At 34.2% G+C, this 23336-nt stretch overlaps 1 protein-coding gene across 1 annotated transcript in view; it reads left to right on the forward strand.

Moving 5' to 3' along the window:
* CCDC141 (coiled-coil domain containing 141) overlaps positions 1-23336 on the forward strand; it is a 97766-nt gene that overhangs the window by 57887 nt on the left and 16543 nt on the right. Inside the window, exons 8-17 of the mRNA XM_010569294.1 lie at positions 1588-1760; positions 7142-7283; positions 9147-9266; positions 11245-11436; positions 12509-12685; positions 14204-14383; positions 15157-15282; positions 15881-16069; positions 16392-16571; positions 17634-17783. Of these exons, the coding sequence (XP_010567596.1) occupies positions 1588-1760; positions 7142-7283; positions 9147-9266; positions 11245-11436; positions 12509-12685; positions 14204-14383; positions 15157-15282; positions 15881-16069; positions 16392-16571; positions 17634-17783 (1629 nt within the window). The remainder of the gene's footprint in view (positions 1-1587; positions 1761-7141; positions 7284-9146; positions 9267-11244; positions 11437-12508; positions 12686-14203; positions 14384-15156; positions 15283-15880; positions 16070-16391; positions 16572-17633; positions 17784-23336) is intronic.

Genomic DNA, 23336 nt, shown 5'->3' on the forward strand with positions numbered 1-23336 from the left:
TTTCTATACTTAGTGATGACTAAAAGGCTTTAATGTTTTATGAAAAGTCCTTCCTGGATACCTTCAATTACACTCCTCCTCTGATGGAGTATTCTTGTTCTTAGAAATTTTTCTTTCTATGGTCAGGATATCTTTTTTTTTTTTTTTTTTTTTTCTTTTTACATGCTGAATCCTTTATTCTGCAAGGAAAAATAATCTGACAGAGACAATAAAATAGTATGCATGTCCTGTTTTAATCTGTTGTGTATAGAAGTTGAATTACCTTTGCTCATCATCTTTTCTTCATTTTCCTTCATACCTTTTGCATAGCTTTTAGTTGTTTGAAGAGAGTTCAGGCATCTTTCCTTGCTATTTTGAGTCAGCAATATACGGTTCATTCGCAGCTGCTGAGTTCTTGGTTCATAAGTAATAAGCTGTAGTAAGCTGGATGATATTGTCCCCTGAGAATCTCATGGAATTTTCACTTTTTAGCTTTTTATGAATGTAAAACCTTGCAAAAGTCTTTAAAGTCAAATTTAGTCTGCCTCAAAGTTCTCTTTGTCTTCTGATGTAGCAATTTTGAAGTTGACATAATTAAGGATAGTATTTTAGCATGTATGTAGTTTTGTTGTGTCTCAATTCTTCTCAGTGATGAACTGAGGCTTCAAAAGTAATGTATTTTTGGACTGTAATTTTGCAAAATTATTCACTGAACTAAAGCTTAGAGTATATATATAGATTTGCAAAGTCAGAACACAAGTCTGATGTTGTACAAACAGTTGATTTGCTTTTAAAAATATGTATACAGAATAGTCCATGTTATAGTCATTATATTTTTAATTTGTTACATAAGTGTATATGCTCAATGAGACATTAATGCTATCAGACATTGTCTACTGATTTGCTTTATTTAGATTTCACGTTTTCCTGATGTTTAGAGCAACAAAAAAAAAATCTGTGTAGGAGAATATGGTGTTACTGCTATGATGCTAAGTATGCACAGTAGGTTTGTGCATGTTTCTATTTTACTAATATTAGTATTTACTAACTTTAATAATGGAGTATTGCAATGTTTTTCTTACTCTGTCTAAAAAGACAGGACTCTTTTTAGAGTACTTCTGAAAATCCTGCTTGCACTAAAGGAAAACAGAGAATTTTAATAAAAATATATTTAAATATAATTTACTTGTTGGATATACATGTGGTATTTAAAACACTAAAAAGAAGTCGACTTTTCATAAAACTCTTTAAGAGTGTGCTTCAATAAAACTTTGAGTGCTGTTGCACTGTATTACTGTTATTTTAGTTCTGCTTCAGTATGTCAAATTGGCCTGATTACTGCTGAAAAAATGAAATCATTTTAAATTCAAAGAGTAATCATGATTTTGCATCCCCATACTGATATTAACTTCTGTTGAATTATACCTGTGTTGTTCTGTGACCTGCAAAATCAATATCAGGCCTTAAATTAAAATATATTGCTTTTCATTTCTGAAGAAATGTCAAATATTAAATGTCTATTGATCATCTATTTATGTAAAACAATATACATGCACAATTTAAAAAGAAATATTGACAACAGATGCTTTTTTTGGTTTTTTTTTGCAGGTATTTGATGGTCTTGAAGGTGTTGAGAATTACCTTAAAATCTTTAATTCAGAAGGCTTACATTTGCCTATCTTGACAATGAATTATGAGGAATTACAGGAAGCAATTAAAGGTTGTACAGCGACTACCTTGCAAAAGGGACAAACTTTAGTTAATAAAGCAGATTCTCACAGGTATTCCTTCCATTTTTACATGTCTGCTGCATTTCTCCATATCTATCTGTTGCTTTATAACTTGACTAGTTAGAATCAGACTGCATTTAGAGCCAGTGTAGTTAACCAAGTAGGTGTGCATTTAAATGACTTGAAACTCAAAGTTTCTGCCATACTTATCTGTTTGGTATTTCTACAAATCAATCTCTTTAAGAAAAATATTTAGGAATACTACATGATACTTGTAAGAGCGGTGTCAAACAACGGAATTGGTATGTTAGGGCAGTGTTCAGAAGCAATGGTTTCGTTAACATTTTGGAAAAGTAAATGTATATAAATGAAAATTAAAATATCAATGGCTATGAACACTCCCTGCTGCCCAATGTAATCCTTTTAGACCTTTTTGAAAGTCATCATTAGAGCAATTATAATGTGATTTGATGCAAGACAAAAATACAGGTGTTAAGCCAAGTGCAGAAAATATGGAAGTTTCTCCACTTCTTAGTATTTTTAATTCATGAATGAAATAACTTTTTTTCCTTCCAAAGCTTTTGTTAATTACAGCAATGATGTACTCCACAGATGATTTTTACTCTGACGTAAAGCATGACTTACTTTAAAATCAGTCCTAGTGGCTTAATATCTCTTACTTTTCAGGTCTTAGTGGGAGGCTGGTGCAATAAGAATGAAGACCGTTTATACTAATGAGTTTTACTACAGACAGAGCAGATGACCATGGCTGATGGCTGGCGAGTGGTCAGCTTAGCTCTACCTTCCCATTATGTGCTTACGTCCTTAATTATTCCTGAACTTTGAATAGCTTTACATCAACACAGCAACTGAAAGTCTAGATAAGACTTTCATTTAATCTCATGACCTTGCAAAAAGTTTTATCTAAAACACCTTCACCTGTCACCCCATATGTAATTGGCTTGAACCCAGGAAAGGGAGAAATAGAAAATTCAAATAGACAGTTGTTTTGGGAACACATGCAACTGGCTTTACAGCTATTGTTACTGCTTCAGCATCTCCTGATATTTTAATTAAAAGGAAAGGAGAGGGATTTTCCTCAGTGAAACTTTGACTTTGATTCCGAAACCAGCCATAATTCCAGAATGCATGCCACTGTTCTCTAGGACTTGATGGTCTGCTAGACGTTACCTCAACAGAAGCAGATGTTGTGTTTTAAATTATGTCTGCACAGCATTGATTAATGTTAGGAATGCTAAAGACCTTCATAGAATGAATTCCTAAAATAAAAACTTATTAATTTTCTTTCTTCCTTATTAAGAGTTTTTTAAAAAATGTTTAAACAGTCCAAATCAGCAGTGGGATACTAAGTTATGATCAGTACACATCAAGAAGAATGGGATGAATTTGTCAAAATAACCCTATCAGTCATTTCTGGTAAAATTCAATAAAAACATGTAATGCCACAGGCCAAACTGCCAAATGTCTGTGTGCCAAGCAGCTGCTCAAGATATTCTATAAATAAATAAAGAAGGTAAGATTTCTGCCTAGAAGACATTATAATTTAAAAAACGGCAAAGCATTACAGCTGAAGCAGCAGCAATTTAGAGAAGGAAGGTGAAACTTAAAACAATATCAATAGGCAATTTCACTAGAAATGTGTTTTGCTGTTTCTAAAGAACAGTGAAAAATCCCAGGTGCTCAAATATTTTAAATGTCTACTTGCATCATAAAAGTAAATAAGTCAATTTCTAAGAAAGCAAACACAATATTATGGCTTTTCAGTTTTTCTTCGCTGCCTTCAGGCCTTGTTGCCCAAACGTAATGAATTTGCCATATATTGCAATGAGTAGTGCTAGTACTTCTGTGCAGGTGGAATACTTTATATTCCTTGGCATGGGTTTGAGGATTACAATAATGGAATAATTTAAATTGGCAAGGAACTCTGGAGATCATTTGGCACAATTCCTTGTTCAAAACCTGTCAGGTTAGGATGCTCAGGGCCAAATTTTGAATATTTCCAAGGATGGAGATTCCATAGTCTCTCTGGGTAACCTGTTCTAGTGCTTAAGCACTCTCCTTGTGGAACATGTTTTTCTTCTATCTAGCCAAAATTTTTGTTGCTGCAACTTGTGAGTATCGTCTCTTGTCTTTTTGCTGTACAGCTCTGAAAAGACTCTGATCCTGTCTTTTGTATAACCCTACTTCCTCATAGATGATGAAAGACAGCAATTAGATCACCTTTTCACCTCTTCTCTACTCTGAACAGAGTTCTGTCAGCACCCCCTTGTACATCATATGCTCCAGCCTCCAACCATCTTGGTAGCCTCTGCTCAGTTCAATTCAGCTTGTCTGTCTGTTTTGTACTGTGGGGACCCAAACTGGACAAAATGACCTCCAGATGCAGTTTCACAAGCCCTTAACAGAGGGGAGTAACCTGCTGGCTAGTCTCTTCCAGATGCAACTTAGTGTGGGGTTAGTCTTCAATGCCATGAGGATGAAGCTGACTCATATTTAACTTTTTGTACACCAGGACAAGTCTAGGTTTTTTTGCCTAACCCATGGCTTTAGGAGATACCCAGAATGATCCCAGCCAGCTCGTAAGCCTAGTAATGGTGACACAGTTACTATTGTTAGCAATGTTAGCTAGCAGAGTTCTGTTAGCAAATGTGGTAAGGTGTTATATTCCAGAATATTAATTTCCCCCAGCAATGATCATGTTTTGAAAGAGGAAAGAGAGAGGCCTCTTTTTGTCATGCATAAGCCACTGTGCTATCTTTAAATGCTGGCCAGTATTTAGCCCAATGATTAACACACATGGGACAACAAGATTTGTGTGAACAGCTAAGGGTCAGAGGAGGAAGATTTGGACAGAAAACAGAACTATCAAGACTAAATCCTGATTACTATTTTGTTCCACTTATTGCACAGTTCATTGGTAGTCTTAACTGCCCTTACAGACTTCCCATTTCCTTTATCTTACTAGACTGGAAATCCTGAGGGACATGGGCAGTCACCATTTGAAGGCGGTGAAAGGTGTGGATCTGAAAAAGTTTAGGTATCTTTTCAGAAAGCTGCTTTGCCATAAGACAGACAAGAAAGTATAATCTGACAATGAGTCACATAGCTGTTAAATGTTTGCAATCTGGTAGGATTCTTGAACTACCTGGCACCAAGTAGAAATTTGTGTAGAATTTGAAAATAGCTGCCAGCTCCTTGAAGGAGTAGTTGGAGCACAGTAATTTTAGAATTCCTTCATCATATGTAACAGAGAAGGTATTGCATGTTCTGCTACTTGCATTACTTCTCTACTTTTAAAAAAGAAGCCTGATTCTCCAGTTTTTCAGGCAATATATTTATTCATAAATAGAAGGAATCATCTGACCTTGCTCAGGTTGGCTGACACTTTGTTGATTTTGATGAGATGATGCCTTGAATTGCACCGTGTCTTCTGAATGACGATACTGGAAAATGCATTTTTAATGCAATATCAAAGTGGCTGCCATGTGTAGTACTAGTTTAAATGCACCAAGACAAGACAGAGTACTTGAACATTAAGAGAATTAAAATGTAGATGGATTTCTGTATCTGCATTTTTTTGTTACTTTCACTTTCAGAGTACCGAAAAATAAGCCAGGCAGTTTGTATGCATATGATAAGACAGATCTAGTAGTTTATGATTTACAAATCTAGTGTTGATACCCTCACACTGAGGGAGGACTATGTTTAAGGCTAGTGGCGGTGACTTCAGTGGCATAATTGGAAATGCAACTCACAGTAAAAATGGAGAAATATGATGTTAATTCTGTTCTACTTTCAAATCTTCTTGAGGCATGTTGCAGCCTTATACTAAAAGATAGTCCAAATAAATGAAAACTCTGAAAATGTTCACATCTGAAGAGGAATAGATTATAGAAAAGTGACAGAATGCAGCTCGCTCTTGTAGTTGTGGGGTGTTTCAAAATGAAAATATTGGTAAGTCTGATTTTTGAGCACTCATATTTTTAAATTAAAACCAGCTAGAAAAAGAGGAGCAAAAATTTATATGTATTAAGTCTAAAAAAATTATACAATCAGTAAGTTTTGCCCATTAAAAGAACCCTTGTTACTTTGCCAGCCAATTAGCCTGCCTATGAGTGTAAGAACTGTCTTTATTTTACTGCTATTATAAATTTATTGTGTTAACTCATAACAAACCAATGATACTTTCAAAGATTTTATTGAGATCTAAATTATAATTTTCAAAAACTATAAATCTTGTTCTCTCTCTTTCTCTTTTTTTTTTTTTTTTTAAAGGAGCGGTGCTAGTAGAAGTTTTTAAACATACCTCTTTTTAAGAAGTACTGAAATAGACGAATGACATTTTTAGAATTTAAGGATAAAGCACAAAGGAACAGGTTGCTAATTTTTGAAAGAGTAATTTACAAATTTGAAACCACCTACTCCCTGAAAAGGATTTAAAATTTGGTTTCTCTTTGTGACCAATTCTTGGATCAGATTCAAAGAGAATGGTCTATTAATAACATAATTCATATTAGTAGTGTAGAATAAGGTTTTTCTTTGAGGTTGCAGAATTTAACTCTCTGAGCCTGATCTGAAGTGAGGAGAAAATTTCCTTTAATTTTAGAGGACAAAGGAGGAAACCTTGACTAAGAACCTATATTAACATAAGTTTCTGATGAAACTAAAGTAATGAAAAAATACAGTTTAATCATTTGTTTTACAAAAATTCTTATAATGAATACATTTCAGTAGTAAATCAATTCTTATGTGGGTTTTTTTAATCAAATCTGCAGATCTAAATTGTATGTGGTAACTACAGTTTCAGGAGGACTGCCTCAAGTATTCAGATTGTGAATTGCTTCTCTGATATTAAATGTTTTAAGTTATAAGACAAGCCATTGTTTTGTAAATTGATGTTGTCTTTTCTCCTGTTAAAACAGTATCTTTAAAGAAACGTTGACTTGGAATGTATATGACATTCTTTTTTCAGCTACTGTAAAAACACTGTAAAAAGTCCAAAGAAAACATTCTTTCTAAAGTAGAACAGATATGCCATGTATTTTCACTCTTTTTTAGGCAGTTCCATTTGTGGTTTTAGTCTTTAGATAGTATAAATAAAGTCAGAATTATTTGTGAAATTAGGTATTTCTCAGTGAATCAGAATATCTAGCATGTGAATCTAACTTACTCACTGGTCATAAATTATTTGTTTAAAAATGTCATTCCTGTGTTCTACTCATTACCAATTTTGTTTGGATTCATTTTAATATTTCTCTTGGTTATTTTTCTTTTAAGAGTCACAGTTTAAAATTCATGAGTTACTTGTCATACAAATCAACAGAAAATGTGTTGGTTTTTTTTTAATCATTATCATCCCAATTGTTGAGCAAAAATGAGAAATAACAACAAATTCTTCTTTTCCGTTTTAGCTCTTGGGTGACAGGAATTCAGAAAATGATGGCATACATTCAAAAAAAAGTAGATCAATTAATCAGGCAGTGTCCAGATTACAAAGAATTTACCTTAAAGAAACAACAATGGACTGCCTCGCTTGAAGATTGTCTAAATAAGGTACATCATAACGCATCATCTTCTTAATGCATTCATGAACAGTGCATGGCATTTCCATAATTTAGCTATGTGAATATTAAAGTTGACTCAAATAATTACAAATAACATACTGGTTTGTTAGAGAGAGCACAGTTGTAGTTAGAATGCTGAATGCTGTTATCAGCACAAATGAACCTAAAGCTGTTTTGAAAAATGCAGCTGTTTCCATGAGAACATTTTACTAGTGATCATCAGTAAAGCATGGATTTGCTTAGATAATGAGCTATTATAATTGTTGGGTTTTTTTGAAAAAGAAGTGAGCCATCAGGACTGTGACCTGCAAGCAGGTTTCCTATACTGTTTCTATGTCTTCTGTTTCATTTGGTTGATGATAAAAATAGAAGTGTGGCAAAACTGAGGGTTAATAAGCATGGTGACTGTGAACCACAACAAATTTTCAGTAAGACTGAAGGAGAGTAGATTCTGTTCACTATAAATATTCCCTTTATTCACCAAGATAATGATGTATCAAGGACATCACAGCTGCCTTTAAGCTGTTGAATGTTCTGTAGTACTGCAGACCTTTGTTATGACTTGTTAGAGGTGGAATAGACACATGGCTCCTAAATAAGGTTCAAATTAAAAAAATATAATCTTTTAACAAGGTTCATATGAAGGAAATCCCAGAGCATAGACCAAAAAAGTAAATCAAATGTAATGACTGAATAATTAAATCTGTAATCTGATATTTTATATTTGCATGATGTTTATAACAAACTATTCTGAATCAAATGAGAAGTTAATTTGCCATAAATTGTTCCCTTTGCATACAATTTATGTAGAAGAGGCCTTGTGGTATTAGAACACAGTGAAAATATTGTTGGGTTTAGCTGAAAAAAAAAAAAGATTTGCTAATAGCTGCTGTTGGTCTTGTAGAAATGATATCACCAGCATATTGTGAATCTTAAGCTAAAACTTCAATTATGAAGGTAATTTTTACTCAAAATGTAGACCCCAATTTTGACATACAGTTTCATTCTGCAGTTTGTTATAATCACTTTGTTCCCAGTCTTGCATTAGAGAACATTTTGAAGATTTGAGTCATAACATGTGATCCTTCACTACAGTGAACAGTGCTTATTGTTATATTCCTACCAAGCAAAACACTTTTCAATTCCAACCTTTTGCTAAAGCAAAGTATCCCAAAGAATCTGCTGCTAAATTCAACTGACCTTGAGCTTCCTTTACTAAAGTTTGAACCTGAATCAGCAGCTACTTCTTAAAATATATGGTACATGTGAATTCACATGTCTAATAATAACTATGCATACTATGTCTGGTATCATCTGCCTCTGCTCTTCATAATCTGTTTTGTTATCATCATGCATATATAACATCTTACTGTGACAATGAAATGGAGTTGTGTACATATATCTGCACAAAAATAGGTTCCTTGGCTTGCAGAGAACCTTTAAATGCACTTTCTGGGGGAAAAAAATCCCCAAACCCAAACACAAAACCAGAGCATAATAAAAATATTTCTGCCAAGGTTATAATATCTAGATTATAATGCAGTTGTGCCTTTTTTGAAATAACAAGCCTTGGATACTTAGGATAAAGGAAAGCACTAACAACAAAATGAGAGCAAACAGGAGGGATTTTTTTGTCAAATACTGACCCTACCTGTTAGAATTTTCTTAGGAGAAATAGCAGAATTTTCTTCCTCTGTATTTTCATTCTGCAGTTTCTCTGATTATACAAAGTACATAACCTAAACACCAACAGACAAGTATTACTTCACTTTTTTTCTATATGATGTTTTATACTGTTTTTATAATGTCTACTTGTATAAATTAACTATGTAAATAATGCTTTCAAATAAAGGTATCGCAGTCAATTAAAAACATCACCCCAATGCTTGCAGTTAGTATGGAGATTGGTTCGTATTTGTCTGAGTCGGAAAGAGTTTTGAACAAACACCTTGAACTGGCTAAACAAACAAAGGTAAAAAAAAAAAAAGAAGCTTTAATAATGTTAAGTACTTTTAGAAAGAAATGCATGCTGTAGCTGTATGTAATTCTAAATAAGGTGGGATGCTGAGAATTTCTTATATATTCTTGGAAAGAAAATATGTCTATAGTTGAGTTTAAAACTGTAGTTAATGAACAAAACCACAGATAACATTACAAGGCATTCCTTCTTATATCATTGGTTATCCCCATTGTCTCTACCTCATCGTGTTATTTGTTACTACCTCTCAAGATCCCAGTGTCAACCCTTGATAGGAAGACTCTTCAAATGTGGATTGCTACTCCAACCTGAGGCACCAAGTTTAAAAATAGTCTGGATAGTCAGAGGCACATAAATCTCTTCTTGTGGTTTATTATGCCAAATAAAAGGGATGAATCAGCAAAAAAGAAAAAAAGTATTTCCCAGGTAGAGAAACTTTGAAGGGGGCTGTAAAGTTTCCATCAGATATCCATTGGTCATGTTGGGAATGCAGCAATGGTATGAAAGCACTGTGGCACTCAACTCTGTAACACAGATAAGGCTATTTTTAAGTCACGTCCAGGGCCTTTCCAACTCCCATAGCAGTACTGCAGTATCTGAAAGCGGCTTAAAACCAGTTGAATCCCCTCCATGGTCTTGTCACAGGTGCATATTTCATGGCTAAGCTGAACAACATGGCAGTATAATTTTAGGAGTATCCTATGTTTTAGGAGTTCATAAAACTCCATTACTCCTATGGAGTTCTTTTTCATTTCAGGCAACACTTTACAGAACCCAAGAGCTGGATCTGTACAGTGTCTGTGGAAATAAAATTCACTTTAAAGTAATTCTGGAGAGCACATAGTAAGAATATAAAAAGTTCAGCAGATGAGCAAGAGTCCCTTTTTGTTCCACAAGACTGTGTAATAGTTTTTAGTGTCTTTTCTGCCAAATTTTTGCATGCCAGGGCGTTACCTTTGTTGCAGTGTACAATTTGCCCTGATAATAGTAACCTCCACTACCTATTCTTTCTGTGGATTGCAATTTGCTAGAGTTTGCACTGTTAGCTGAATGCCAGAGGTAGATATGCTAAGTGGTATTGAGTTAAATATATAAAAGTAGATAAGTACATAGACATAGATATAAGAAGCTATAAGTTAAGACAGTGAATCTGAAAACCAGAATGCCAGCTGAATCATGGAAAATGTTAGTAACTCAGCTCTTACTCAGACAGCATACTGTGACTTTCTTCTGGGTCCGAGCAGTTGATGCAGCAATAGATATGACCCACTATTTGATCTCCATCTGATTTCTGCAGGTTTGCTACATGCAAAAACATTGGCTTGGGTTGGAATGCAGGGCAGTCTAGCTTGATGGGTCGGGACTAGTTTGGACTTAGGAAGCAATGCTTGGTTCAAGAATGAAGGCATGAGTGGAACTGATTCATAAGACAAAGGGCTACAATGACAGGCCTTAAAACAATTACAGTAGTAGCCTTATGAGGACCCAGTGCTTCTGGAGTCTCACTCTAGGGTGGACACTGAGTTCTTCTATGAGAATTGAGTATCAGACACGAAGTTAAGAGGGATTTAGGCTTAAGAGAATCAGTTCAGAAAATTGGACTGTATTGTTTATTAAAGGAACGGTATCAGTTCTGGCTATCGATGTTCCCATATGGAATGCTTCTGTTGTTTTGATTCTTACACTGTGAAGTGATTTACTTAAGCTGAATACTGAGATTCCTACTTCTTTTTTTTTTTTTCCATTCAAAATAGCTATTTTACTAACTACATCCATAGTTTTTAGTGTGAAAATGTTACAGGAAAGAAATGGTTATTTTCAGCATATAATGTCCATTATGAGCTCTTCTTCAAATAAGTAATTGAATTTATACATAAGAAAGTAATATGAGTGAAAATTAACAACATGATATCAATATTCACAAGTCCTTTTCAGTCATTATACATATTGTTCCATGCTTGTACCCTCAAAGGAAACTTCACGTGAACTGGAAGCAGCTGAGAGAATCATCAAAGATATGGAAGAGTTTGAACCTGAGCAGGTGGCAGCTTTTTCTAGCAGAGCTGACTTTCTGAATGAAGAACTGAAAAAAATTGAAAAAAATATTAGTTCAAAAGTAGAAATTCTAGAAACCTATGGGGCCTTTTTAAAGTCAGCTATGGAGGTACAGATTTATTTATTTATTCTTTGACTAGACTGTGAAAACCTTACAAGTGAAAAATGTACTTTAAGCTAGCTAAGACAAATCCTGTAGATGCTGTGCCATGGAAGCACTGCAAGTCTTTTGTAAGCTCCTTTCTACTTTAAAGGAGATCTGTTCTATCAGGGCAAGCAGCTCTGATCATTGAACTTGCATCAACATAATGACGAGTCTATGTACAGGTTTTCTACTGATTTAAATCACTGTTGTAGGAAGTATTATAATTGAAGTTTTACTTTTTCTCCTGTGCACATGCTGCCTCATTATATACATAATAAAAATGTTTACATGTATGTACTCTGACTCTTAAATTTACTAATTTTGCTTCATATAATTTTAAAAATATTTCATATAATATGTTGATATATATCTATCATATTATAATATGTTCATATATAGAGAGAGAGAGATATATAAAACTGTCTTGCACTACTTCCACTGAAGTGCTAATTTGCCTGAAGGGTTTAAAAACTAAATATAAACCAGCTCTAGCTGAAATCATAATCAATTCAATACCAACGTAATTTTGGTAGCTGTGTTAATGATGCCCAGGGCAGTTAATTTTCATTTTTATGTAATGCTTGTTTTAAGATTCTACAGCACTGTTGTTCTTTTCTATTTAGAAAGAAATTGAGGACAGAAAAGAACTTATCAGATAAAATTAGCCATCAGATTTATTTGAATATAAACTGCCAAAAAATTAGATTGTATCTACTTCTGATTATTGCTAACCTCAGTTACTTTATAGTAAGCAGATCTGTGAAAATCGTTGCATTGATACACTGGTATATAATATCCATGTAATGATACGTGACAAATTGCTACCACCTGTCTGCTTACCATCTACTGGTTTACAGGTTATTTAAAACTTTTGTATTGTTTAGTATTTGTATAGATTTTAGGGAGGATGATAAATCTGAAAACCTGGAAAAGTTTCAGTGGCTGCTATTCAATTTTATCATGTCTGTATACCTTCTGATTATAGCAGCTCAATTTTTGATTTGTTTTTTGATGCTTATTTTATGTCTTTCTGTAGGTGAATGATGATATTCAAAATCTGAAGGAATTCTATAAATCAGAACCACTACAAACAAACAGGGAGGCTGAAAATAAAGTTGTAATGGAGTCATCTAATACTGAGTGGCAAAAGGCTATAAAGAAGATTTTTTCCACCCAAAATATGGGTTGCAATTTTCTTAATTTAGTAAATACGGTAAGTATAATCTGATAAACTAAACTACTGAATATTTGATGTTTGCCTGTGACGAGGTCTAATCCTAGTTCTGTGACTGATGGATTGTGATTTCTCCAGTACCTAGTTTTAAAGATACTAATGCTGCTATATACTTTTAAAATATGAAAGTATTATTTGAGTGCTAATGGTATTATAAGTAATATGAAAATTTTGTGATTAAGAATAACAGAGCCCTTAATAAATGATCCAGTACACGCGTACAAATATAATACATGCACATATCTGTTTTGTTCCTGTTGGAAAGCAGCATATATGCAGGTACAGTATTAAGTTTATTTTACTTCCACTAAGAGGCAGTCTTTACTAATTGAGTGTATGAAGTTCTTCTAAAGAAATGGGTGCTAGAACTACTTCCTTACAGATAATCTTTCCTGGTGTCTTTACATTATGTCTTGGGTTCAGCCGCACTGCCTAGGCATCCCTATCTAATTTTCCAGCACCCCTTCATGAGATGATCATTTGAGATGTGCAATCATTCCCTAAGCCCTAAGCCACTCTTCCTAAAGTGATCCCAATTAATGTAGACAGCCTGGATACCCAGCTGTTCTTTCTGTTTTTATAGGACAGACTAGGGAGCAGTTACATTAAGGTGAGAAGGGGGAGTTGGCGTTGATAACATACAGCAGCATGCAAGATGAGCTGGAAAAACCTATTTAAGGAGGGAAAGTGCTCAGGCAGTTAGTGTGGGCAAAAATGCTGTCACAGCTGGATGCAGCCAGGCACAGATAAGATAGTCAGTGTAAAGGCAAGCTGAATATGTGCGAATATGAGGTTGCACTGCAGTCACTTAGTCTTAACATATCTTCAGATGTTATCTCTCTAAAGACCTAGAAGTGTGTTGCCACCATGTTTTCTGCTACTCTGTTCCCATGATATTCTTAGATTGTAGCTTTTAAGTATCTGGAAGATACAGATCATACAAGTAATTTATGAACACAACTTTTCTTAAAAGAAAAATTCTGAAATCAGGAAAGCAGAAACAGCATTACCTGGTTTTCTGGTATTTCTGATATGGGCTCTATTAAAAAGAGGAAAAACCACCAAGTGTTCAAATGCTAAACACTTTATCCCTCCTATGCTTTTGTGCTGCTTTAGTTATCAGCACAAAAAAGTGGTCTTTTCTTCATCACTTCACTTTCTAGTTGCTATTCCCCAAATGGCTGTTTTGGGTAGTTCTGTCTATTCAGAAATTACTTTATTTTGTATGAGTGTTAAACAGCCATCAGATGACAATAATTCGGTCATTACTGACCTGTTCTAGGTTTTAAACTTGAGTGTTAGCCACATCCTCTGTACATAAATTCTGTGGATCTATGCTTATTTCTAAGAGAACAGTGTATTTGAAGACACCTAGAGTAACAGAAATTTTCAAAGAAGTTATTTTTTTATTAAGCTTTGTTGATACTTTAATATTATGAGGTTTTATTTGTATTTTATAAAAACATATGTGGAAAAAATTGTCTGTTTATTTGCCAGGTAAATAAGACTTTAATATTAAAAGTAGAAAAATCTGTACGAGTAACAGAAGATATCATTGTTAATCTGAGTAAAGAAAAGAAAGAGCTGACCGATCTTTGGGCAATCTGGAATTTTAAAATTGCTCAAGTAAAGCCCATCAAGCAACAGTGCCAGATATTTGAAGAGCATCTAAAAATTGTAAGTAAAATAGCTAGGAAGAAAACAACTTTGGCAAACATTTCTAGATTGTTATTAGTTTGTTTGTGACTCTCATCAACTATCATAGGTATCATTTAAGGAAGAAAGATGATCAGTAAGATACTTCTCCATAGTTTATTCTGCTATTCAGATAGCCATCAAGAAACATTATTTTTTTTAATCTTTTTTGCCCTTATTCAAACACATACAAGTCCAAGTCCCCACTTCAAATTTTAAGTTTTAATCAAGTCCATATACTATACTGGCAGTGATTTAGGTTTTTTTTTTTATTGTTGGTTTTGGGGGTTTTTTTAAAGCACTATTTTGTTGTTACTTAATAGTTACTAAACTAAACTGTGTCCTAATAATTACTAAATTCCAGTCCAACCATGTTCATAAGGAAAGAGGACTGAAACCTCCTTGGCACAGGGACAGTGTGCAGTGTTCCTTAAAAGCAGCGCTAGCTAGGTTAGTAGCAGAAATAGAGGTTTGTAGCTGCTGGCTAGTGCAATTTATCACTAAACCATGACATCTGTTATCACTGTGTGTATGGGTCCTCTGATCTCAGTGTCTAAATTGCTTTTGCACATTGTCTTAAAGATTTCCTATCACACTTGTCAGTCAGAGAGTTTGAGACAGAGGTTTTACTGACAACATTTGGATGACTGGTTTGGGAATGTTCTTGTTACAAATTTAGGTTTGAGTTTAATTTTTTTTTTAATTTTTTTTATTTACTACAGATAGGAACACTGAACTGTTTGATTATCTTTTAGACTACCCATGGATTAGAGATTCTTCAAGAGGCACTCCAGCTTGCAGCAACAGTTGACCTTGGAAGTGACCTTTCTATTGTTTTGGACCTACAAAAAAAGCTTAACCAAATGAAACCACAGTATCAGGTGAGAAACCAAGCTGGTGAAGTGCATGGTGGATCAAAAGCTCTGTTTGGTACAGTAAAGATTCACATTGATGCCAGACAGAATGTCTGGGGCCACAGTGTTTTATGTTTTACAATAGTTTTCTGGAAGAAAGGTCTTGTGTGGGTTTATAAGGTAAGGGAGAAGGCATTTTACCTTCAGTGTCCAGAGAATGTCTTGTGCAGTGTTAGTTGCATATTAAAGTGACACACAAGCACTTGGGGTGGTGGAAGTACAAGGAGAATATCAGCTTCATGCTTTTGAGTTAGAGGTGGTTAGAGGCTGAGGTATGGCACACTGAGCTTCCTACCTCCTCTGAATACTGTCTCTGAGTTTTAGCAATTCAGTCTGCCACTCCCCTACAAGTTGGTTTGACTTGTTTTGATCCAAGGCTGCTTCTGGGTGATAGCTGAGATTCATGTCTAGCAAAAAGCAAAATACGTGGAGAGTGTTTTAAAGATCATGGCATTGATTTTTTTCCCCAAGGCAATTTACCATTTTTAGGTTGTTATTTCATCAAATGTAGGGAAAACTTGCAAATATATTTGTGTAATTTGAGTAACTTCTGCTTTTTTGCTAGCAACTGAATGCTGAGCTTGAGTACCTGGTAAAACTATTAGAACTGCCAAGCCAGAAAGGATTTCCTGTGAAAGAGAATTCTGAGAGAATAAGTGAGCTTGTTCATTTCCATCAAACAGTAAAGGACACAATGACAGAATATGATGAGATTTTCAGCAAGACAGTCAAATTCCATCACATTAAAAAAGAAGTGAGTATAATATTTTAAAATATACCTTCTTCCCATTGCAGTTAAACTCTTTTTGGTTTTGGTGCCTGTCATCTTCCCCCACCCCCCCGACAAACAGCATTAACCTGCCTGGTGATCAGAATTAAAATTTTGGATTTAAAACTGCATGAAATTTGGAGAATTTAAAATTCAGATATGAACTTAAATTTGATTACTCAAACCCACATCAACATAGTTTAGGGTAACACATCACGGTTAAGGAAGGAATTGTAAGCTCCTTTCACATTATTTTAAACACACACTGATTTTTTTTTTTTTTAATTTTCTTTTTAATATATTCCAGCTGGAATGTCTATCAAAATCAGGAGAACTGGATATTCCTGAAATATGTGAGGACCCTGAAAATGTGCACCATGCTAAAGCCTACCTTGTGAATGCTCAGGAGAAGCATGCACATATCAGACAGCTATATAAACTGCTTATTACCCTAGGAGTGGATATCTTGTCTGCAGTGCAGCAACCTGTGAGTAGAATCAGAATGATTTGTGAAATCGAGGATAAATACGAAAGAAGACTATTGGAGCTGACTGACTTTTAGATGTACAAAAATTTATTAATACTCTGAGAAAAATAAATACAGAGCTTTAAGATCCTTTTAAAAGAAAGCAAAACATAAAATGTGAAACAGCTGATAATTTTTAGATTTCTACTTTTAGAGTTTGCAGATATGCAACCATTAAATTAAAGGAAACATTCAGAAATGATGAAATTTATTCTTCAGTAGTTACTCACATTACAAATTGCTTTTGTCAAGAGAAAAGAAAAATTAATTTCTTTAAAATCTTATTTTAATTTTTTAATGCTTTGTGAATAGATTTTTACTCTGGAAAACATTGAAATAGATCTGAAATAGGGAAGAAATTAATCTTAAAATATCATCGCTTGGGAAAAAAAAAAAGCATAACTTTCTGTTCTCTAGTATTCTTTGTGCAGTTCAAGGCCCTGTTAGTATTAGAGTCCTGCTACTTTGCAAAGGTTGATTTGCATATTTATTCTCATATAAATAAAGGATGACAAAAGAACAAAAAGGAAATATAATAACAGTATTACCATATTAGTGGATCCAAGAGTGATTTGCATGGCAAAATGGATATAATTTTAGAAAGGACTTACTTAGGGCAGAATTGTCATGGCCCTGTATTCATTTACTAGGGAGAAAGCAAGACATTCACTTATGACCTGCCTAGATTATCCACATTGCCAGTCTGCTCTTCAGGCTCCATAAATCAACTGACAGCAGAAAGAAGCTAATCTCCAGGAGGTAAAGGACTAGAGTAGGCCAATTCTTCTTTGCTCAGAGAAGACACCATGTGCGAGTTGTGACTTTGACCCCAAACTACTCCTCAGACTACTAGTGATTGAAACTGCTATATATTTGTTCTTGTTACAGTGGAGGTTTAATAGTTTAGTCTAGCCCATTATGACTGATTATGCATGTTCTGCCTCAAAATGATTTTCATTTTAGATGGGTTAAATCAATACATTTCCTGAGTTTCATAAGTTTCTTTGTCTATTCCCTGTTTAGAATTACTTGAATTTTTCTGTAAAGAATCTGAAGCAAGAACTTGCTAGATTTGAGTGTGATAGCATTAACTGGAGCTCCAAAGCCAATAAGTATGAGGAAGAACTGTCACAGCATTTCCAACACTACACCACTCAAGAGGAGATAAATGAGGTAAATGAGATAAATCCCAACACATCAAATGACTGTTTAAAAGGCTATTGTGTTCTGTAATGTATGTTACTGTTCACCATTCCCCTAGATGCTTCATATATATACAGAAAAAGTTGATTTTCATCTTAACAGCAACCTTGGATCCATGCAGCAGCAATAATAATCTATGGTCCCTACCTCTGCAGTTCAGGATTATATCAAGTTGTTGGGCTGGCAATAAAAGTACTTTCACGGTACCAAGAAGACTGGAAATAGAGCAGCTATATTTTCTTTGGTTTTCAGCTCTGTCAGCTTCATCTGAAATACATGAGTCTCCAGATTTCTTTCTTATGAAGTTTCAAACAAAAGTAAAATTTACATATATTGCAGCTGTAAGGCTATTAGAAAACTTTCAGTCATTTAATGAAACGTTCAGAATAAGTTAGTACTTAACATTTTTTTCAGAAACCCAAGATATGATACTTAAAAACCTGCTAGAAGGAAAGGAAATGTTATTTGGCACAAGATATTAGAATTTAGTATTATGGAACTAAGGTTATGAAATATTACTTAGTTAATAGGATTATTAATTTAGCATCTTAGTAGGCCAAATACAAATCCACTCACAACTTAACAGGTTGAATTAGATAGATGTCTCAGCAAAAACTAACATAGGAAAAACATTCCATAGAATTAATTTTCTCAGAGTTATCCATTAAAATAAGAGGGTGATGGTCTCTACACTTGATGTTTTGTAGATTGCACTTCAGTGCGTCCATGAAGTACAGAAAGTGGATTCTTACCTGGAAGGATTTCACACTAATGTTCCCATAGTGTGAAGCATAGGTAGCGGAAGAAAAGGACACTGCAAGTTATGTTTTCTTATTTTATCTTTCGCTAAGTAAATCCACACCCGAATAAAGAAAAACTTTATTTTCTCAAAATCACCAAAGTAGAGGTGATTGAGATTTCTGTCCCAACTATTTTTAATGAGAAAATTATTGCTTGGATTTGCTTTTCTTTTACAAAATATTTTTGTGTGTTTGTGAGAAGTATCCATTTTCACAGAAAGGTATTTTGAAATTAGAAGAACATGTGCATCAAAAAAAAGGGTTTTTCTGAATCTCAGTTACAGTTCTAGTCCCTTGTCAGCTACAAGCTGAGTGTGTTTCACTCTCTGATCTTCTGTGTGTCAGTCTCCTGTGATGTAACTTCCGGGCCAATGGTAGGAGGCAATAGGAACAGCAGGTGATACAGGAGAAGCACTCTGGCAGAGGGAACCCTGCTGTAGAACAGAATGAAAGCACAAAGTGTCTAAACAAGAAGTCCCATTATGCTTTGCAGTGGCATGGCAGAATCAGAATATTTGAGGTCTGAACTAAAATATTTTAGGTTTTTACTGAAAACCCCTCAGATTTTCTGAAGAAAAGGAAATGTTCACTGAGCAGCTGTATGTAAGCCTGGTCATATTGAAAGACACACTGTTATATTAAATGAATCTCTTGTTTCTGTCCTTTGATTCTGGGATTATACGATGAGGGCAGGAGAACGTGACTCCTTTCTAAGAAGAAGTACTTTTCTATTTTTATTACTTGTTAGACTCCCAGTGAGAGCAGGAAGTAGAGGAAAAAAGCAATCTTCTGTCTCAAATTTAAATGAAAAGTGTATCAGTGACACCTATTACTCACCACATACCCTATATTGCAAAATGTTGCAAAATGTAACATTTTTAGCTTCTCAGAGTCAATGGACACCCTCTGCAAAATAATTACATAGCATATTTACAATTACAGTGTTAATTATTGATTTTTTTTTTTTTTTTTTTTTTTTTTTTTAAGTTGGGAAAGCCGTGTTGGCTGGTTAGGTTAAAACCTGTCATCCCCAAACCTAATTGACTCTTGAATGTAAACTAACTGAAATATACTAATTTGGCATGTGGATACCTTTTTCTTTAGATTCCTTTTCTATTAGAGGTTAGCATAGAAGTTATTTCCTAAACAAATACTTGTCTAATGTACCTCTATATGCATTAATCCACTGCCATTTTTATTCTTTTTCATGAAATATTTATAACTAATTCTGTTTTGGGATCAAGAAACCAGACACTGAGTTACTTCAAGAATGTCATTTATGGATATTCACTTCAGTATTTTAAATTCTGTTAATTTTAACATCAGAAATTAGTCTGAGTATTGCTAGTATCTAGCAGACCTGTCTGAAATAACAATTTCTTTACCATCTACTATGTCTATCAAATAAATATTTCATGTGCTAACAGCAAGCAGCAGCTGTTCATAGCTGTCACATAGTAAACAGCCAACCATATAATTTAGTTGTGATTTACCAGTGTACAGAGCAAACTTTAAAGTTGACTGAAAATATTTGGAATTCTGCTGTAAATACTTAAATTAATTTACATTTAATGTGGTGAATTTAAGTGGGTAAATAAAGCATGTGAGCAAGGGCTTTGGTGATTAGGACTCACTGGTATTTAAAAATAGCGTACTTGGACTTGGCTAGCTCCCTGTGTTTGTAGCGTATTAGTGCTTCTTTAAGAAGCAAGGAAACAAATACTTAAATTTAGAGCCAAGGATACATAGCATGAGTTTTGAAACAGTCTTGGAGGACAGAAGAGTAAAATGCATGCCTTTTGTCTGCCTTCTCTAGTTTAAAGAGAATTTGCAAAGGCCAAAAACCAGATTTATGCCCTCCACATCTTGGGTAGCAGCCTCCAAAGCTGCAACTCCACTGCATTACACCGCAATCATCTGCGATAGAGCTGAATCAAGCCTTAGGTAACTGTAGTTTAATACCACACTGAATCTGTTCATGGGATTATAAGTGACACAGTTATTTACAGAAGATAACTTTTGCAATGAAAAAGTCTTCCCTTTAGGTGGTTGCTTTAGAAATAACATTTATGCATGTGTGCATAAAACTTGCAACAGAAGGGTAACAGAACCTGAAGTAGGTTCTCAGGTCTCCCCAGTCATCTCGCTTCTTTCTTCTTCATCATGTCATTATTTATACACTTATAGAAAGGTATGACTGAAAGTGTGGATTTTAAATATAGAAGGCAATGATCCATCTCTGTTCACAAGTCAGTAGGAACTGATATTACTTAGCACATTTGTCACCTTGTAATTTGTTTTGATTGCGGTCCCAGAATTAAAGTAATCATTAATGACTTGAAACAGCACCTTTTCTTTCTTCCCACTTTACTGGCTGGCTGTTCTTTAATCTTTGCAACTTTGAAAAATCTATTTTCATCAACCTGCTTTCATGGCCTGTTTTGATTATTAGTGCTACTAAAAGTTTTATGTATGAATAAAAAGGGAAAGCTAAGTGGCTAACAACACTGAAGTACATCCTAGAGTGGCTCACACAGGAATCAAAGCATTTTACTGGAACTGTACTGTTAACAAAAACATGTTTAAAGCAGCTTTATAACTTGTTTTTTTCCATTTATTTTGAAGTTGTGTGATAAATCACAGCAATTGGCACCTAAACCCCTCTCCTCCACTACCATTCTCCACCCATGACAGGCCAACTATAGTTAGGAACAGCTGCCTGATTAATGACTATGACACAATGGACAAGTTACAAAGTTCCATTAAACTTGTGGGCTGAAGTCACTGAAGTGTATTAGGGTGTCTAGTTCCTTTAGTATTTCTATTTAATTTTGCAGAAAATAGTGGAAAACTGAGATATGTTTAGATTTCTAAAAATTGGCAGCCATATATTGTCCTTTGTAGAACTGCTGATGATAACAGAAATTGTGTACATGCACTCTGAGAGGGTGATGTACAAGTCTGAGCTGAATCTGGTTTTTCCACTGAGGCTAAAAGAGAAGAGTGACAGCAGCTGCAGACCTTTGACACATGAGCCATCATATCTGAAACAAGGCGATCTAATTTCACATACTGCTATGAGGAGAGCCTCTGGCCTTATAAATGATCACTAGCGTATGTATGTGCATAAGCCAGTGAAATAAACTAAAATAAACTCTTGCTCATTTCTTCTTTTCCTCAAAATTAAACCAGCAAATAAGGCTTTTGTGTTCTGAATACAAAATATTGTTCTGCAGAGGTCGTTTTATTAACAGAGGGCTTTTAGATAGATTTTATGATTCTGTGTACTTAGGTGGGATAAAAAGCTTAAACTAATTGGAGATCACAGTGCCAGTGATAGAATTCCCTTTCTTTCCATGACACTGAGTGAACACCATGTGTCTATTCACTGCTGAAATAATGTGGCAACATCCCACTAGATGAAATGAAAATGAAATATATATCCCTTGATGGATTAATATTAGTATGTAATAATAATAATAATAATGATTGATTGCTAGCTGCTCCAATAACAGTAGCTGCAAAATGAGCATTCATTATTCCCTAGATTCTTTGACGAGGAGGGGGAGGGGGGCAGAGGGAAGTATGTAGGACTTTTTAATATAAAAAAAGCCTTAAATATGTTAACCAAATGTGAAATTGCGTATGCGACCTGAACTTCTTAACACTAATAAAGTAAGCTAAGTTCTTTTCCTTTGTGTGTCTGGAGGAACCGACACTAAAGCATTAGAACTGCTGCATTTCTTCTATGTTAGTTCCTTTAGATAAATATAATTTTACATAATTTATTCTACATTCTCCTAAAAGCAAAAGATTGTCAACCCAAAGAATGTGAAATTCTCAAAAAAAAAAAAATTCAGTCATTGTTACATTCTTCCATTTAAAATTTTATGAATTAATTGTAAATAATTTGAAAATGTGATCATGGAATTGCAATGTAATTAAAAATAGTACCTTTTATAAGGTATCAGAAGCATATTTTAAGCAGGTTTTTTACTTGTCTGTTTCTTGTATCTATTGCTTAAAGGCATTCAAAAGTAACTCTAATATCTAAAGTGATTTTTTTCAGTTGTAAATAAAATTGAAAATTACATAGCTTTCAGAAAAAAAAATTGAAAAAAAGTTTATACTTAAAACTCATAGTCCTTTAAAGATAATTTGGCTGGGTATGTTTGATATGTTTATTTATATAACATTGCTAATGCAAAGAACGACATATGGTTTATTAAGGGCATGCTTGTAAGAGGACATTAAAGCAAACAGGTAATGGGCATTGGAAAAAAAAAAGATAAAGAATATAACAACCTTGTATTATAACTAGTTCCCATGGTAAATAAACACTTTTAAAAAAATTATGTTGATTATATATGACTTCTTTTTGATGTGTATTAAACTCATTCTGGTAAATTGGCAATGCATCTTATCTGTATGTGTGTAAATGAAAGTGTAGCTTCCTAGAGCTTCATCAGTGTCATTCCTATCATTCTGAATTTCTAAAATATTTCGTAGATTAAAGAAAATGTAGCTACATTCTATCTAAGTAACAAAAGTTTTACAGCTAATTTAATAGTAGTTATCTCAGCTGATATAAGTCCACCTGAAAAGTCTTGAAAGGCATGGATGCTTCATAATCAGGGCTACTAGTTCACCTTAATTTATGTTATTATAAGAATAATTTTCCCTAATGTTGAGCTTGCTGCACCAAGTCAGTGCTAACTGGTAA

This window comes from Haliaeetus leucocephalus, unplaced genomic scaffold (genome assembly GCF_000737465.1).
Source record: "Haliaeetus leucocephalus isolate CR32 unplaced genomic scaffold, Haliaeetus_leucocephalus-4.0 Scaffold1, whole genome shotgun sequence".
Lineage (NCBI taxonomy): Eukaryota > Metazoa > Chordata > Aves > Accipitriformes > Accipitridae > Haliaeetus > Haliaeetus leucocephalus.